We start from the raw sequence: 19,607 nt of genomic DNA on the forward strand, positions 1-19,607 counted from the left end.
GTTATCAATCGGAACCTTAATATTTTATAAAAAAAATTATTTAGAGACATCAAATGTTTTTAATATTGTTAAATATATTTTAAAAAATATTTTTTATATCTAATGTTTTATTTTTAATTATCATCAATATTTATATAATTATTTTTTAAAACAATTCTACAAACAATTAAAAACAACTAAAAATTTTTTTTTAAAAATAACATGTTTTCTATTTTAAAGTTTTTAATTGTCAAATATATTTATACCAAGGAATCCGCTATGGTAGCAGCAAGGTGGCCAGATATGACCGCTGCAGCCTGACTTACTCTCCTCCTTTCAGCTTGGGTTTCTCTGCCGCTTTTTCTACAGATTCTCCCAAAAAGCTAGCCTTCTCTGTTTCCTTTCACCTGCCAAAATTTAACTGTACCAGAGAGACCTCTCACAATTAGTCACAATTGAAGCCAACCCCCAACCACCACTGTTTTCTAGCTGTCCCTCTCTTCCGGGCCCTCACCTCAAAAACCCCCCGTGATACCTTACTAGCAGCCCCACTAAACCTTCACAGTGCTTCCATTGAGTTCTTCCTCCTTCCTTATTTCCTGCAGAAAGGAAAATTCCAAGTCCCAGTGAGAGCCCCGCCCTTTTCTGACTTTTGCAGCCCCGTGTACATATATTTGCAGGTAGCTAGCTCCTTTTCTTCTCCACTTCTCTATTTTCCGCTCTTCCCAACTCCTGTTCACAGCTGCCGGAACTCTGGTTTCCCTTTTTCTTCAAACTTTTCTGCTCAAAAAAGCCTTCCAAACCAAAACTAGAGCCACCCCTCCCTCTAACAATCCACTGCATTTCCTTTATAACCAAACAGTACTCATTCTCCCTCTGACCCCTAGCTGAAAAGAGAGCGACAATCTCTCTGAGCCCCTCCCAAGAAACTGCTGAAAGAGCCCTTTTCTAGGCAGCTAGCCTTCAGCTGAATCCCCAAGCAGCCTCCACATTAATTTTCCCACATGGTGCTCTCTGTATTTTCGTTCATTTTGGCCTTTGATCAGTACGTACGACTCTTTCATCCTCTATCCATGATCCATGCATCGAATACTCCAAGCAATGCAGCCACAAGTTCGTTTCTTTCATGCCTTCCCCTCCATGATCACATGCATATCAGACAGATACTCCAAGGGTTGCCACCACGTGATATTCTTCATTGCGCATCAGCCGCTCCATGTCTCCCTTGTTCTTGCACCTGGTATCTGACTTGATTTGATGGTAGAGTTATGTTGATTATGCATTGTTGGATTTGAGTCGTCAAAGGATCAAATCATTTCTTTTATACATTTTTTTTTCAAAATTTCAGGTTTTTTTTTTGAAGGAAAAAAAAAAAAAGTATTGAGTTCAATAATAAAGATGAGGAGAAAATAAATTAATCATCTTTTTGAAAATATAAATTACATATGAATTATAGAGATAAATTTAATATAACTTATAATTATTTTAATAGGGAATTTGTCACTTGGAAAAAGAGAAAAGGAAGTTATTTTCTCAAGCAATGACCTTAGAGTCTTAGACAATGTTTTTTTTTAAAAAAAAAAAAAAATTTACTAAATAGAAAATTATCATTTTTTATTGTCGGAGGTTTCCCAATTTACAAACTACTTATTCTCGTAAAATTATATTAGAGTTCATTTGACAGTGATTAATAGTGTGTTTGATAGTAATTTTGAAAAATATTTATATTATTTTTAAAATTTTAAATATTAAAAATACCTTTTAGAATTACTCTATAAAATTATATTAGAGTTCATTTGATAGTGATTAAGAGTGTGTTTGAGAGTGATTTTAAGAAATATTTATATTATTTTTAATATTTAAAATATAAAAAATTTTAAATATTAAAAACACTTTTTAGAATTACTCTGAAAACACATTCTAAGTACCATTAGTATTTAACAAGAAATATAGAGGATATGTTACTACTATAAATAACATTGGGAAAGTTATGTTTATAGGCTTCAAGAGACATATATGATTTTTGAAACCATATAATTGAAATATAGGTTTTATCTAGTAATAAAAAAAATATTATAGATTTCATGTACTATTTATTGTTTATATTTTAATTTTCAAAATTACCTTTTATTTTTTAAATTTATGAAATATTATATATATTTTTTTTGCTTTTTTTTTTTTTTCTCCCTTATCTGCCGCCGCTGCTGCCGCTGCTGCCGCCGTCGCCGCTCCCCCGTTCGTTTTCCGGGAACCATGCAAACCAAAAAAATTGCTTTTTTTTTTTGGCTCCTGTGTTTTCTGGATCTCCTCCCTCATTCTTTTTCCTGGAAAATTCACCCTCGTTTGATTTCCGAGAAAATCCATACAAAAACCCCCAAGGAAAACAAAAAAAAATTGCTTTTTTTTTTGCTTCCGTGTTTTCAACTCCGTCGCCGCCGCCCTCTCCTTCCCCCCCCCCCCCCCCCCCCCCTCTCCCCCGGCATTCGTTTTCTGGGATGATTGCTTCTCCCGTTTTTTGCTCCTGTGTTTTCTGGATCTGCTGCCGCCGTCCCCCCCTCCGGCATTCGTTTTCTGTCGCCGCCCCGCCCCATCCTCGTTTGCTTTCCGAGAAAATTCTTGCAAAACCCCCAAGGAAAACCAAAAAAATTGTTGTTTTTTTGCTCCCCATTTTTTGGATCTTGGATCTGCCGTGCGCCCCCAAGAGAAAAAAAAAAAAAAATTCCGGTAGGGTGACACTTAACCCCCAAGAGAAAGAAAATTATTTTCCGGTAGAGGCTTTAAGGGTAATTTCAAAACCTATATTTCAATTATATGGTTTCCAAAACCATATATTTGTCGTATGGAAGCCTATAAACACAACTTTCCCAATAACATTTATTTTCTTATTTTTTAATATTATAGATTTTACATGATGGGCTAGTGCGATCTGGGCCGGCCAACTTACAAGCCCATCTCCAAAACGACAAGGGAAGAAAAATTCAAAACCCAAACCTAAAACCCCACCGAGGAAGAGCTGTCAAACCCTCCCATGGCGGATTCAGATTCGAAGCCGAAACAGAAACACACAAAGAAGAAGAGAAAGTTAAAAGTCCCAGAGGATGATCGAAGACCTTCCAAAACGCAGCGTTTCGATTTTCTAGAGAAAGAGAAAGAGAAAGATGCAAAAGAAGAACGCCCGATTCGGAGGCCAGAAGAAGGTCGTCCGTGGGGGAATCTGCAGCTGATTTTATCATTACAGAACAAAGAAATTCTTCTTCAAGAGTTAGTCGCTCTCGCTATTTTTTGACTTTATTAAATTAGGCATTGTATTTTATTAAAAATCTTTTGATTGGCAATCTGTTTGGTTGCGAAGAAAGTTGGGGGCTATAAGAAAGGAAAATGAAAGTTTTAAGTGTGTTTCTGTTAACTGATTAGACACAAGTATATATATGTATGTATGTATATTCCAACCTTTCCTTTTTTCTCAGGAACAAGCAGGGTAAAGAATTGGATTCCCAAAAGTTATTAACTCTCTATAATGCACTATTTGCTATCCGTTAGGCTCAAAATCCTGCATTATTCTTTCTTACCATGTGTTCGGTTGCTGAGAAAACTGGAGAAAAAGAGATAAAATGGAATGCCCATACATGCAAAAATGCAGAATTCAACTCAGCTAACACAAATAGTTGTTTTAAGTTATGTGGAGTGTTTGTTAGTGATTTCTCTGGCAACAGGTATCCAAAAGTCCAAATATTTGGATTTCAATTTATTTTACTTTTCTACCTTTTATCATTAATTAAGAGGAGGATTAAGGTAATAAGGTTATGCTTTGATCAATGAGGAAATGTAGTGTAGCAGGGTATTATCATTGTTAGTCAGCCTCTCTAAACCACCATGTTTTGTTTGCTGAAATTAGTATTACACGTAGTTTTTTCCTTACCAACTGTTTGGCTGCCAAGACAAATGATGAAAAAAGGCAAACTTACACTGCCAAGATAAATGATGAAAAATGTCAGAAATAAAAGAAACTTATGATTTATATTCTGTTTGTTTTCGAAATAGTAGAGGAAGTTACCTCCACTTGACCACAAAGTTGTATTTACCCTTGGTTGAGTGGAGGTATTGCTTTCTATTCTTCCAAATAATGAGAAATCTTATACTTAAAATGTTCAAGGGTTTTTTATTTTTTATTTTATTTTTATAATTTTTGATTTTTGGTGTCCTCCTAGACCCTCTCAGCAACCAAATTTGCAGCATTAAGGTGTCTATGACAAATGAGTGACTTTAAATGCAGGAAGGTCCAGCTTGCATATGATTTTGTTGCTACAAGAGCCACAGAAGAAGAGGAGGACACTGAGCAAGGTTTTGAAACAGTGAGCCTTTCACGAGTAATTATTTTCCTGAATGATTGGATCCAGTCATTGTTGATTTCTTCGGAAAAGAAAAGTAAGGTTGATTTGGACAAAACTCAGTTCCAAGTTGTTGGGACATGTTTGGATTTTAGATGCTGGGAGATTTTTAAGTTCTGTTTAGAGGAGTCTTTGGAACGGCATGTTCCACTAAACATCTCACGAAACTTGTTAAAAGCTATTCATTGCATTGCAAGGAATGCATTATCCCAACTGAATGATGCATCTTTGCATGCAAAGGAGTCATTTTTTATTGTTGAAGGGTTTGAATTGTATGGTACTGTTCTTAGTTGTGTTTCACTGGTGTTCTCATCTCATAATGGTTTGTCAAATGAAAATTTAGACTTGTGGATTTCAACTGTTGATGCCGTGCTTGAGCTTGTTCACAAAATTTACACCGACAACATAGCAGGTGGCAACGCGGGCAAATTTGTCCTGCAGTTCTCATGTTTAGTACTTGAGCCATTCAGCAAGTTTTTGAGGGTCCATCCATGTCGTAAAAATGGTTTTCATGATTTCGTGGATAAACTTCTTGAGCTGCTACTGCATTTGTTGGGTGTCTTAAATCTTCAGGCTGATGGAAATAATCCTGGATGGACAAGAGACCTGTTGAAGTTGGTTGAAGAGGTTTTATCCCATGGGCTGTTTCATCCAGCCCACATTGATGGGTTTCTCAGCTTACATGGTAAAGAAAAGCATGGAAAAGAATATGATGGGCAATCAGAAGAGCCAAAAATGGTTGTTAAAAGTTATCACAGACATTTGTTTGATAAACTGGAAAAAATTGTGGCTGCCAAGAAGGTATTACCATTGAGTGGCATAGGAGAACTATTTCATTTGCTTGTTGTTCAAGTAAAAAAGCAAAAAGGAGCCTTGGTGTTGTCAGAAGGTACCAAGATTGTAGGGAAGACGGTAGGTTTCATTCACTCGGAAGATTATTTTTCTGGTCATATGTCTATGATGTTTGCTGGGAACCATAGTGTGCTTTCTGAAAACAGTTATTTGTCAAGTAGTTTGAATTCAGAGACAAGGAAGTCTCTTTTTGATTTTTTTGTACAGATTATGGAGCCTTTGCTGTTTCAGATAAAAGGCTATCTCCAAACCAAACTGGAAGTGGGACCTGCATTATTGGATGTTCATTGTACTCTCAAATCTACCAATAAGTTACTTGCTAGCTTTATGCATGAGAAGGTTTATGTACAAACAGAAGATACCCATGAAGGAGCTTGTCTTAATTTCTTGAAGGTGGTTTACGATAGGATCATGTCATTTTCGGTCGAAATAAATCAAATGTGGCTGTCAACGGTTGATGCAGACAAGGGGATACATGTTGATACTTTAAATTTAATAGGCAAGGAGCTTATTGCTGCATTAGGTTATTTCTTGGAAATTGATTATGAGGTTATTGGTAATGATTTAGTAAGCTTATGGCTCATGATGCTTTCATTCTTGGCCATTGGCCTTTCTTCAATGGACATGTCAGATCAATCTTCTTTATCTTCAAAGATGGTGGATGTTGGTTGCCAGCTGATAAACCTCTATAGTGAACTTCGACAGGTTAGTGAAATCCTTTGATTTGCACATGTATGCTTTGCTTTTTGACTTCTGTATAGAGTGTAATGTCTAGCATCAAGTGGTTTATGTTATTACATCTTCTAAAGTATATCTTCTTTTCTATTATTTTTAAACACTGCTGTTGGGAACCGGCTCCCTTAAACTTATAATCTATGAAGGAAAAGCAAAAGAGGGAAAATGCCTGGTGGGGCCTAGTAGGTCACACCAAAGATGTCACATAATAGATGGTTGATAGGTATGGCTTGACCTACTTGTTTCTAGTCTATGTACCATGATGCTGGATATATGAAGGGGTAAAACCATGACCCAGATATCCTTATGTAGCAAATTCTGAATAAGTAGGATGGGGGCATGATGACTATATGGTTATGTTCTTGTATATTAATGTAATATATATGAAATATACTGTGTTATGATTAATTGATCAAAATTTATTGACAATTGCATATGTTGGAAGAAGTCCATCAAATACATTCACGCACAAACATTACTAGTATTGTTGTTTCTTACTGTATTTGTTTATTTATTTATTTTTACTAAGACAAAATCATTATATTCTCATGTAGTCACTATGTTTTTGACCTGTTTTGGCCTTGTGCACAATGTAGAACAATAATTTTTTTTTAATTTTTTTTTAAAGTTTTGCACCTTCTAGTGTTCAATATATAGTTTCTAGCATCCTTGGATTTGGAGAAATTTGAATATGTATTGTTCATGTCTGCTTGGGTAGTTTTACAGATTAGGTGTTTGGTTATAAGTTATTTGTTCTCATTCTTATGTGGGGTTATTTAGTCTTAGTAAAGTCCTGTCATTGTTGTGAAATTTCTTAAGATTGTGTAATTTAGAAACTAGGCTTTATGTGAAGCTTTTAAGTCCATCAGCCTTGCCGTACTTATGTGGTTGTGTTTTCCTAAATTTGGGTTTTTTAAAGCTTAATAGTTTACTTATTTATTTTTTTTGGGATGGAAGTTTCTTATTTTGAAATTCTCTTTCCACAACACTTCTTTGCTTTGCTGCAGACTTATATACTTCCTATTTGCTTTGTGCTGCCATTTTTGGGGCTTATTAATATATTGCCCTTTCACTTATAAAAAAAAATAAAAATAATGATAATAATATACTGCTCTTTTGCCTATCAAAAAAAGAAAAAAAAAGAAAAAACACTCTCCACACACATGCACATAATATGTATATGTATGTATTGAAACTACTAGAAAACCTTCTTGAAACTCTAAGGTTTATCTATCTTTCTTTTTTTTATTCTTTATTTTACTCTCTTTGATTCTGTGCACACTATCACACTGGCTACCGCTCCCATATTCCTAAATTTCTCTCAAAATTCTACCCTTTGATCAGAAATACTGAACCTACTTTTAGTCCACCACCTTGACCCTAAAATCCAAAAATTCCCTTGCAGTGTAGAAATTCCATTATCTTCCTTTTTAATTTTAGCCCATTACACTTTGAAGGTCAGCCAATTAATCCATATCTTTTCCATGCTCCCTAATTTCACATTTTCCTCCAAATACCATAAGCTATTAATGTCAGCCTATACAACTTCAGTCTTGTCTTTAATGACATGCTCTTACATCATTTCTTTTGTAGTGTTTTTTTTTGATAAGTATCATTTCCTTTTCTAGTGTTGACTGGCCCATAATATCCTTCATGACACATTTTACCATCAGCTTTTCTTAGCTTATTCTACAGTCATGTTCAATTTATCCATGTTTTCTTGTATCTGTTTATCAGTCCCCAGGATCTGTGAGGGTTGAAATGATGTTTGTTTTGGATTAGATGGCTCATGCCTTGTTCTTATACTTCTGAACTAATGTAGGTGAATAATGCTATTTTTGCACTCTGTAAAGCAGTGAGGCTTTTGGTATCACATGATAGTGATTGTGAACTGAATTATTCTGGATTTATGTCCTGCACAAATTCTGCATCCTATGAAGCATGTGCAAAATCAGTGGAAATGTTATTGTGCTCGCAAGAGTTCAAATTTGCCATTTATAATGCTATTAGATCTATACCAGAAGGGCAAGCAAGTGAATGTGTTCGACAATTAACAACAGATATTTCAGATTCACTGAAGTGGATGAAAACAAGTTGCTCTGTGGCTTCTGGAAAAGAATCTGGAAACGCAAAGCAAAGTGGTAGCCTACTGGGTTTTGATCTGCAAGTGGAACTTCTGGGAAAAGGTTTGGCAGAAATATATACACTGGTGCTAGATTCTCTGAATGTCACAACAGGTAATAGTAGTCTCTTAGGAGTTTCTATAGAGGGCCTAATGACAGTTATGCGCCCTGGCATGAGTAGTCTGGTTGCACTACAGCTAGATGGTGTCAATGAGTTCATTTCTGCTGTCACAGAAAGAATCTTCTACAACAGGGTGGCTGAATGCAAAAATGATTTCAGAAAATTAAGAGCATCCACTCAGTGGATCTTTGTTTTATTCTTTCGTTTGTACATGTCCTGTCGAAGCTTATACAGGCAATCAATCAGCCTTGTGCCTCCAACTTCAGCAAAAAAGATGTCTGCAGTAATGGGGGACTTCTATATAGCACACACTGGAAGGGATTGGGTGGAGAAAACTGATTGGACGGAACAAGGCTATTTTTCTTGGATTGTCCAACCTTCTGCTTCCCTTCCTAATATTATACAATCTATTTTAGACCTTTATCCTCAGGATAGAGTTGTAACTTGCTCTCCTCTGGTTTATGTGTTGCACACCATGGCTCTTCAGAGGCTTGTTGATTTGAATAGGCAGATTAAATCATTTGAGTATTTACTGCAGAGTAATAATAAGTTAGTCCAAGAAAAGTTAATGGATGATGATGGCTTATCACAGTGTCATGAAAAAGACATAAAGTCTAATAAAAAGAAAAGCAGAAAGTGGAAACGTTTTATTGCTGTTTTGAGGGAAGAGGCGACGGGCCTTACTGATTTCATGATGGGATCTGTCTCATTAGTGACCAAAAAGCAACAGTGTTTCTCCAGTTTTGATGATACAACTTGTAAGGATACATGCGCCAAAGCTCTTCATGAGGATGATGCATGGGATTTGGGTGTTTGTGCTGTGAATGAGATAACATTGCCCACTGCAATTTGGTGGGTTCTTTGCCAAAATATTGATATTTGGTGCACTCATGCTGCTAAGAAGAAGTTGAAGACGTTCCTCTCACTTTTAATATGTACTTCTCTTCCTCATATTGGAAGCAGTTTTGGAGAGGTTAAAAAACACAACACCAATGAACCTGGCTATCAGAGGAAAGTATCGGTGGGGCAAATCTCGATGGAACTTCTAAGTGACACCACTCTGTATGAACAAAAAGTAAGACAATATTATGAACCAAATACTCTTTTTCTCTTGTGTGCATGCACACCCCAAAAGTAATGATATTTATATATGTCAAATTTTATTCTTGTGCATGTATGTTTTACATGAATGACTCATTTTCTTCTGTACTTTTCTTTTGTGGTTCTGCTTTTAACTTTTATTGCTATTTTATGGTTTTGTTGGAAGTTATTGCATCAAATGATGTTTGTACTATCTCTTGTACTAGTTTGTTTGCAGGCACATTGCATCAAGGTTTTGCCGTAATCTGGAGAAGTCATTATCACCATTACTTAGTGATGCAGCATACAGAGATTTTGACTTCAATTCATCACCCAATTGGCAAGAGGTTTTAAGTGCCTTTGACAACTTATCAGTGGTTGTTTCAGGCGCCAAGTATGTAACTAATGATTGTGCTTCAGTGGCAGAACTGACTTCTCATCTATCTAATAGGCTGCCTACAGAATTTAATGAGGAAAAGAAAGCCTTTCTTTTACAGAGCATGGAATTTACAGCTTGTCAAAGTTCGCTTAATCTATTGTGCTGGATGCCAAAAGGATATTTAAATTCTAGATCATTCTCCCTTTATACAACTTGTATTCTCAACCTTGAAAGGTAAATTCTGTCACTTTTCATCTGATCTTTTATATTACAATGACCTGCCTGTTCATAAAATGCCCTGCCCTCCTTCAAATGGAGATTGTTGCATCTAAAATTACTAGAAATAAATGAACCAGTGAGAAGTGTTCTCTCTCTCTCTCTCTCTCTCTCTCTCTCTCTCTCTCTATATATATATATATATATATATATATATATATATACACATGTATTATACTTTTTTGAATTTGTTGAAAAAATATTCTTAAAATGAGAAAAAATAAAGAAAATCTTAAAAAGTTGCAATTTAGTATGATATGTGCAATTTAATTGTTCTCCCATTAAGTACTTGACTTTTCTAAATTAGTATGTGGATCTTCTGACGATCTTACTGGACCCTACTATGGAGGGATTTGAGATATTCACTTTTAGAAATACCTGTGTTTTTGAAGCATCAGTTTTCGTTTACGATCTTTCCTGCACTTTGTTACCTTAGCAATGTCTTACTTGCCTTTTGGCAATCCAAAATGGATCATTGGTGTGCATAAGCTAGGATCAACCAAGTTGGGAATCGCTGTATTAGTTAAATAAGGACTATGCCTCAAATCCAATTAGATGAGGGAGTGTTAACCATAATGAGCTAAAAGGATTTTCCATGAGATGGGAAATGAAAACTTTTGGCCCTACATGAGGCTTGGAAATAAGTATTTTTTTGGTAATGAGCAAAATTCTATACTGCAGAAATGTCTGACACCACCAGCGAGGAGTGTTGTTACTGGCAACAGTATGGAAAGTATGAAGGGATCAGTGGAAAACTCTTGTAGAAATTGGAGAAAAAATAAAAGAAATCTTGAAAGATGACAAAATAATGAAAGATGTGGTTTAAGTAGTGGAAATTTCCTTAAAAATCATGGACAAGGCTCGGATCATTATACTGATGACCAAGATCTTGTTATGACATAATATATAGCTAGCCAACCACATGCATGATATGAACTCTCTCTCTCTCTCTCTCTCTCTTCCCCTCTTGTTGGAGCCTTGTGAAAGCGAATAATGTGAATTTTTATATTATAGTGGTTTGTTTTTCTTTTGGTTCTGAAGGATTCTGATGGAGTGTACACTTGCTCTTAAACTTTATAACAGGACGTTTTCATTAATGATGCATGGAATTGTAAGGAAATGAACTAAAAGGGGGAGTAAATTGTCAGAGAGAAGAGGTTAAAATAGAGGAAAATCTGTGAGATGATAAAAAAAGTAAAGAAGGTTAAAATATATTAATTTTTCTTGTGAAGGAATAAGATGGAATTGTTTAAGATATTTTACTCCTTGAGAAAGGTGTAGAACATGAATTGGTGGCATCCTGTACTAATAGTATGGATGACTTTTTTTTTTTTTTCTTCCTTTGTGTTTCAGGTTTGTGGTTTGCAGGTTAATAAAGTGTCATTGTGCATTATGTTCCCATAATCATTATGAGCTTTACAGATTGTTTTTGTCTTGCCGGAGGACCTTGAAACATCTGATAATGGCATTTTGTGAGGAGAAAATGGAAGCTAGTCAATCCTCACTTACTTCAATATTTCCTGAGGTTTCATTTCCTGTTTTATGGCTTTTAAAGTCAGTATCTGTGATGGTTGGGCTTCAACACACATTTTCAGAGGATAGAGCTAGCCAATTTAGATATATGTCCTTCTCATTGATGGATCAAACCTCATATGTGTTTTTGATGTTTAGCAAAAGTCAGTTTAGTCATGTGGTTCACTTCAGTATGAATGTGAAGAAGTCTTGTGCAGAACAACTTAATTCTGATCTTGTCCATGAGGAGAGTCATTTAACTGAAACTGATCCTTGTTCGGATTCCTCAAAAGCTGTTGATGCATGGAAAAATGTGGTCCTTGTTGCTGAAGCCTTAAAGGAACAGACAGAAAATCTTCTCATCTCTCTAAAGGATGCCCTTTGTAACAAGAGGGTGGAAGTTGGAACTGTGGATTTAAATAGATTATCTTCTCTAGTGTCATGCTTTCAAGGGTTTATGTGGGGCCTTGCATCTGCCATGAACCATATAGATGTGAAGGAGTGTGATGATGAAATGAAATTGTTGAAATGGAAGAATGAACCTTTCTCCAAACTCAACCTTTGTATAAATGTCTTCACAGATTTTATTGATTTTTCCTTATGCATGTTTCTTATTGAGGATGATCAACAGCCTGAAGGTTTAGGTGGTGCTCAAAATCTTTCTGGGTTGGACCAGAAAAATGACTGTTCACTTGAACCCTATGGTGGTGAGAATGATATTTCATGTGCTAACAAGCAACAGAAATCCAAAACTGCAAGGAGCTCAGGATCATTGCACATCGACAATGATTCTGAAAATACTGGTGGTCAAGAAATGAGGTTGCAGTTGGACAGTGCAGTCTGTGCTACCAATTTCCTGTCTGATGTTGATTTGTTTGAGCTACGACGATTAAATAGGCCTTTGCTGCGAAGCTTGTTAAAAGGTGATAATCCTGAAGCAGCTTTTTTTCTCAGAGAGTTATTTATAGCTTCTTCAGCTATTCTGAGGCTAAATTTGCAGATCAACTGTATTCCCTTATCATCATGCTTTGTGCCTATTTTTAATGGCATTTCACAACTTTTGTTATTGGAATTGGCAAACATGGCTGATGTGCCACAGCCAATTTCTTTGGTGTGGTTAGACGGTGTTTTAAAATATCTGGAGGAATTAGGGAATCAATTTCCTTTAACTAATCCTACCTTGTACAGAGATGTTTATGCCAAGCTGATAGATCTTCACTTGAAGGCCATAGGAAAATGCATTTCTTTGCAGGGGAAAAGAGCTACTCTAGCATCCCATGACGCAGAGTCAAGTACCAAGACACTCGACAGTCATGTAGGATTATCTGATGCATCTCTTTCTCATGGGCCATATTGCTTCGATGAATTTAAATCAAGGTTGAGGATGTCATTCAAAGTGTTTATAAAGAAGCCATCAGAGTTGCATTTATTATCTGCTATACAGGCTTTAGAGAGAGCACTAGTTGGAGTACAGGAAGGCTGCATGGTGATCTATGATGTAAATACTGGAAGTGCACATGGGGGAAAGGTTTCCTCAATCACTGCAGCTGGCATTGACTGCTTGGATTTGGTGCTTGAATTTGTTTCAGGTAAGGTTTTATTAGCATATCAAGGCCCTATTTGGCTATAATTTCTAAATAGAATTATTTCACTTTGTGAAAAGAAAGGGAAAGGTGGAAGCTGATTTTTAAACAATGGAAATTTGATTTGTCAGGAATGGATGCTTTGATGCTTTCAGGATATCGGAATTCTGAACAAAATGATGAATCTTGCTACATAACTGATTTACTGACAGCACATCTGGATTTTTGCACTTAAGAATTTTACTTCAATTTCTGTTTATTAATATAATTGCATATTTGCTGTAGCTGTTTTGGACAGATTTGTTCTAACTGTTACTTTCTTTCTAGGACGCAAACGATTGAGTGTGGTTAAAAGACACTTAAAGAGCTTAATTGCTGGCCTGTTCAACATAGTTTTGCACTTGCAGAGCCCTTTTATATTCTATAGGAAATTGATCCATAATAAAGGTCAGACTGATCCAGATCCTGGCTCAGTTATTCTTATGTGCATTGAGGTACTGACAAGAATTTCTGGAAAGCATGCTCTGTTCCAAATGGATCCTTGCCATCTACAGCAGTGTTTGCGGATACCTGCAGCACTTTTTCAATCTTTCCGTGGGCTTAGACTTTCTGATGCTCCAGCTTCATATAATTTTTTTATGTTTTCTGACAACCAAGATAATGGTTCTCTGGAAAGCATGGATTCTTGTACTGTGGATCGACAATTCACAATAGATCTATTTGCTGCATGCTGCAGATTATTGAATACCGTTCTTAAGCATCATAAAAGGTATACTTGGCCTCTTTATACATTGATATGGGTTCCTAAATGTTATGGTTCATTTATTCTGTCGGCAGGACATAATTCTTATTTTTTTATTATTTTACTATTTTATTTTTAACTTTGTCAAATATTTCATCTTGGTTTTTCTCTATTAAGATTTACAATGCTATGTGTCTCTTCCTTCCTTTCTCCTGCTTGAATATTCTACTTTGATTGTGGGTGAATGTATGTATCTTTCACATTAAGCTCAGATGGAAACTTTAATACTGATCTCGACAAGACCTCTGCCTGACTATTTGATACAGCCTGACAATTTGAGTTCAGTGCCGTACCACACTATCCAGGACCATTGTTAGTTATATCCTGGTTAATAAGAGCTTTCAAACATGCAAGATGAAGGGGCAATTCGGAGTATGTGATTTGGAAAACATGAGTTGAAGTTAGAATGGCTATTTTTGCATGCGGTAAATCTCATTTCATATTTTGATTAGAACTTCAATATTTGATGTACTTAATAGTTTATGCATTTTAGAATAGAACAAATCGAGCATTTTCTTTCGTGAAATCCTAAAACTTTTGTACATTCTATTTTTTTTTATGAATAAAGAGAAATATATTAAAAGAAAAGAGGCACATCAAAGAAGTACCCCAGAGTATACAGGTAGTATACAAAGGTAGAAAACAAAGAAGAGAGAAGAGAACCCTTAACCAGGGCTTAACCAATCTACAAAATCTACAACAAAAGGGGGACAAGAGCCAAATAACCCCCTAGTCCAGGCCCACAGATTACAAAGGAAAAACGATTTACACCCATGAATCGAATGCTCCTCATTTTCAAACGCTCTACTGTTTCTTTCCTTCCAAACAATCCAAAAAAGGCACAAGGGAGCTGAAAACCACACTTTCTTCATTTCCTTTCCCACACAAGGCCCAAACCATCCCAATTTAACCTAACATACCCGTGTCAACACGACATGGCATGGGTGTGGGTATGAGATTCTTGTTGGATACTCCTATTTTACTTCAGGTGTGACTATTTGATTTTTTTTCATTGATATCCTTTTATTCTATCTACTTTTTTAGCAATGACTAATAATTACATTAGAGAAAAAAAGAGTTAGTTGAAAAGTGAATTTTTGTAAGAATATTTAGTGATAAGAGGGAAAAAATGAGAGTTCTTAAAAAGGATATCTTCATTTCCAATTTATTTTTAATTGATTTTTGTTTTCTTATGCCATATCCCAGTACCTGTCCCCAATTTTTGGATCCTTTTTGGTTGAGTTCCCATGTCCTAAAATTTGAGTTGTGAAGAATCGGACACTTAGACACATACCTGCATTCGACACTCCAACCTGAACCCATGCAACATAGCGCACATTCTTAGGTGCTTAAGAACTCTACCATATTTTGATTGCATCTTAGATCATCTGTTTGACCATCTTGTGCATTTTATTGGCTTTTGAAAAAGAGGAAGGCTAAGATGAAACAGTTTAAGTTTCATCTAAGGATCTGAAATGCAAGGATCTACGCTCGGTAGAATGGAAAGATGAGAGAGTTCTTTGATCCTTGATTGTCTTAGATGATGGTGGGTGAAGATGGCGATATCATCCCAAAGCTTATGCCATAGATCCTGAAACACTTTTAATTTGTGCTCCATTGGTAAGGATGCAGTAATAACATCATACTTCCTGGGGCTTCTTATAGATTGAGAGAAGGTTGCCCCATTGTGGACCAATATTCAAGTTTTTATTTCTTTTCTTGATATCAAGTTATGCTACTATTTTCTTTTCTTCTTTTATGTTGGAAGCATTTCAGGTTTGCTCTAATGCCAAAGGCTGTTCAACTAATGTCCAGACAAATATACTAGTTCATTAATAATTCTATGATTGTAGGAACATCTAGATGTTTATGTTGTCTTGATGTTTGTTGTTAATGCTGATATAATAATTTCTCATCTCAATCATGTTAAGTGTTAGGCTTGTTTTGTTTTTGTTTTCTACTTTCCCCTCTCTCTTCTCTCTCCATAGTTTGATCATTAGCAGCATGCACATCAGATTTGTTATTTTATTTCCTAATTTCTCACTTTACATGTTTATTCTTTCTTCTCTCCCTTTAATTTATTCTGTTCTGTAAAGAGAACATATAATTGTTGTGGTATTGTAGTGAGTGTGAGCAATGCATTGCTCTTCTTGAAGATTCGGTTTGTGTTCTCCTTCGTTGTTTAGAGACGGTGGATGCTGATTCAGTGGTCCGAAAAGGTTATTTTTCATGGGAAGTAGAAGAGGGAGTAAAGTGTGCTTGTTTTCTTCGAAGGATTTATGAAGAGGTGTGTAATTTTATCATGAACTTGGTAATACTTTGAAAATGTATCTCCGTTGTTCGAGTTTCCAGATGATATTTAGAGTAGTAAAAATCACCTGCATAATTAGTCTCTTTTTTGGAATTTAATTTTTATTCAAAGGTTATAGATAGAGTCTCCAATTAGGGAGGGCTTCTGATACATGCAGGTGAGGTGACAGGCTCAATTAGTGAGCTTCAGTGGTTTTGACATCCTCATTCCTTTGTTAATGATAAAATTTCAACCCAATTTTCCTCCTTAATGATCGGAAACTGAATGGACATTAGAATATGGCTCTTTTGCTTTCATGAATAAGAGTTTTAAATAAAATAAACTATAGGAATGGAGGAGTGATACCAACAGTAAACATTGTATGTGTCATATTTGGAAAAATTCTTCCAAGATATGCAATTATTAAAGTATGCTTTGTGATTTTGCAGATGAGACAGCAAAAGGATGTCTTTAGGCAGCACTGTTTTAAGTTTTTATCCAATTACATATGGATTTATTCAGGATATGGCCCCCTTAAAACAGGCATCAGAAGGTGATATTCAGCATCTCATATGCAACTTGATTATTGCTATTAATTACGTATTATGACTTTTATGCTTAGGTCTTTCATGTTCAACTTTGCATAGACCTTATGCAGTCACAAATGAATCATTTGGTTAATCAATTTGCAGGGAAATTGACGATGCTCTGAGACCAGGAGTTTATGCCTTAATAGATGCTTGCTCAGCAGATGATCTTCAATATCTTCATACTGTGTTTGGAGGTATGCAATCTTGACTATTCTAAGGTGTAAAATCGGACTCTTGGTGACATCTGCTTCAAGTCTCACTTTGCTTTGGATGTTATTAATTCTTGTAGAGGGTCCTTGTCGAAGCACTCTAGCAACTTTGCAGCATGATTACAAGCTGAACTTCCAATATGAAGGAAAAGTTTGACCTAAGTTCTTTCCCCGTGCCAAGAAATCGTATTTATTTGTTCCCAGCAATTCTTATAACATAATGAGGGAACCAAGTGGTAACAATACCCTGGAGATAGCATAATATGATCCTAAAATATCATGGAAGCATGATGATCATGATTCTCCATGCCCCAAATCCCCTGTGGAAGTTCGAAGTGGCATGTCTGGGTTGTGACATTGGATGGTTCCACAGTTGTTCTGGGTTATGATATTGACATTTGCTCAGTTGTGGCCTTTGTAAATGAGATCCAGCTGAAGCTGTAGACAAGGAATCAAGAAAAAAAGCGATATCTTTCTCATTCTGCAACCAATATTCAGCTCATTTTGTAAGTTCCATGTGTGTATATATATGTAGACAAAGAATACATACTATATATCTTGGTTTTTCAACAATGCAAATTTAATTTTATTGGTGTCTTTTACATTTCATGTATTCACTGACATCATCAACATTCTAGTAATGCAACCCTGATTTTTATAGATCGAAGTTTCCTTTTCTTAGATGATGTGTGCTCAATTCTTGTTTAATCCTTATCTTCTGATGGATTGATAATTGTAATTATCGGTAACTTGTGTTAATCAACCTTGGATTTTTCTCGAAAAAGGTGCAGTCTTTTCTGGATCCAGATGATTGATTAGTTAGAGACCCTACCCAGATTTTGGTTGCCCAAGAAAAAGCCAAAGGAGCAAGGGAGCCCCATCTTTATTTAATGAAGGGCCACGTATGCTAGGCAGGTGTTAACTTGTACCTACCATCAGTCATCAACCACAAAAATCTAAACAAGAAACATTGAATGCAAGAGATGTGATATGGACATCAATGATTTAGGGTTTCATGTGACTATGAAATGATAGAAAAACTAGTAAATTAGTGTGTTTAGTGGGATTTTTAGCAGTGGGATAAGCACTCACTGTGAGCTGAAAAATAAAAAATCTGGTATCCACCAATAGGTCTCAGTCACATGTCATCTATCATATAAATTTGGATGGGCTCTATTATATATGTAGCATTTTTTTAGGTATCTTTAATACAATTTTAGTGGAATTTCAGTCTCATCATTATTAGACTGTCTTCCTGAGAGGATAAACTTTGACCTAGTGTGATGACTCAGTGGGTACATTGTTGTTCATTATCCATCATTTTTAGCATTTATTTGAAAACTAGTTTTGAAAACAACCCTTTTTCTTTAGAATATAAACCAGTTTTGTAACTTCAAAAAAACAAGAGAATATGAAGAATAGTTTAGGAATTTTTATATTATACATAAGTGAAGAATGTTTTTATGAAGAATAAGCTAGAAAAATTGAGTTCTCAAATAAAATTCTGTTCCCAAAAATAATTAAAAATTGTTTTTAAAAGTTGTCAAAATTTGTTTATTTTTTCTGTTGAGAAGTATATTTTGATAATTGTTAGCGTATCACTGGATGTCTTAAAGTTTCGGGATTAAAATTGATAATTTAACATGATATATATCTTACTTAGCCCACATGGAGCCAAGATGCAAGTTAGCCTTCCCATGAGTTGATGTACCTAAAACTTGATATAAATTATATTTATGCTAGTCATTTTCTAGAAGTAACATTAAGAACATAACTTGATATATATGACATATTACTGAATTTATACGATAAGTAAATAAAGTAACTTGTTACTAAGATTAAAGCATTTTCCAAGCATAATTCAATAGGTTCCCACCTACCAAATCAAACTCTCTTGATTGCTATAAATAACTGCTCTGCTTTCATCAAGGGGCCTCTTAGAACTGGTGCAGTGGCCAAAAGGCCCTTCATGGCCTACAGAAGAAGAAGCATAGCCTCATCTATTGCAGATGTCTTTACTATAAGTCCTCTGCCATACCCAGTTCTCCTTATTCTAGCAGTGATCTTAATCTTCTTTTCTATATCATGGTATGTCTCTTATGACTCAATTATAGAAGCTGCAGAAGTGCAGATGAGTTGGGCGCTATTAGCCATTCCTATACTACTTCTAATGGCAGTCCACTTGGTGTCATCCATGGAAAATTCTGACCTCTTCTCTGCTTCCTCGCCCTATGGTTATCGCCGCCGCAGCTACCATAGTCCTCAGGAAGGCAGCTCTCCATGGGGCGTGGCTGCTTTAATTGTGTTGTTGCTTATTATGGTGCAATACCAGTCTGTGTTCCATGATAGCTGGCTTGTTTAGTATGTTAATTGTTACTGAGTATGATGTGTTTAGGTTGAAATATGTGATTTGAATAACTGGGTTTTGTGTATAATATGACTATAGTGAGTTAAATTATCTGTTTTTAGGGTTTGGATTCTTGGCTTATGAATCTGGTCTAATTGCAGACGTTTGATGCTTTTGATTACTTCTATGGTTATTTTGCTTCTTTTATTTCCATGGAATCGATCTTTCTTCCAAAAGAGAAGCTATCAAACACTTTATTAAGTTTGAAGCTATCTAAATCATTCATGAGTCAACTGATCTGTAATTTTTCCTGGAAAAAATGACAGAAAATTTTCAACTCT

At 35.6% G+C, this 19,607-nt stretch overlaps 2 protein-coding genes across 3 annotated transcripts; both read left to right on the forward strand.

Moving 5' to 3' along the window:
- The first annotated feature begins 1,894 nt into the window (after positions 1 to 1,894).
- On the forward strand, positions 1,895 to 19,447 carry LOC100248664 (uncharacterized). 2 transcript variants are annotated; one of them, XM_010649002.3, is made up of 10 exons: positions 1,895 to 3,240; positions 4,253 to 5,924; positions 7,777 to 9,273; positions 9,506 to 9,891; positions 11,287 to 13,034; positions 13,356 to 13,797; positions 15,955 to 16,117; positions 16,570 to 16,673; positions 16,813 to 16,904; positions 17,000 to 19,447. In XM_010649002.3, exons 1-10 carry the CDS (start codon positions 3,008 to 3,010, stop codon positions 17,074 to 17,076), a joined length of 6,414 nt encoding a protein of 2,137 aa, XP_010647304.1. In that variant the 5' UTR covers positions 1,895 to 3,007; the 3' UTR covers positions 17,077 to 19,447. The 2 variants fall into 2 exon arrangements, with proteins under 2 accessions (XP_010647304.1, XP_010647308.1); XM_010649006.3 differs by lacking the exons at positions 15,955 to 16,117; positions 16,570 to 16,673; positions 16,813 to 16,904; positions 17,000 to 19,447 and adding an exon at positions 14,097 to 15,948.
- On the forward strand, positions 18,889 to 19,281 carry LOC100243519 (uncharacterized). Its single transcript, XM_003631529.4, has one exon. It carries the CDS (start codon positions 18,889 to 18,891, stop codon positions 19,279 to 19,281), a length of 393 nt encoding a protein of 130 aa, XP_003631577.1.
- Positions 19,448 to 19,607: the final 160 nt, after the last annotated feature.

Source organism: Vitis vinifera, chromosome 3 (assembly GCF_030704535.1).
Source record: "Vitis vinifera cultivar Pinot Noir 40024 chromosome 3, ASM3070453v1".
NCBI classification, from domain to species: Eukaryota; Viridiplantae; Streptophyta; class Magnoliopsida; order Vitales; family Vitaceae; genus Vitis; species Vitis vinifera.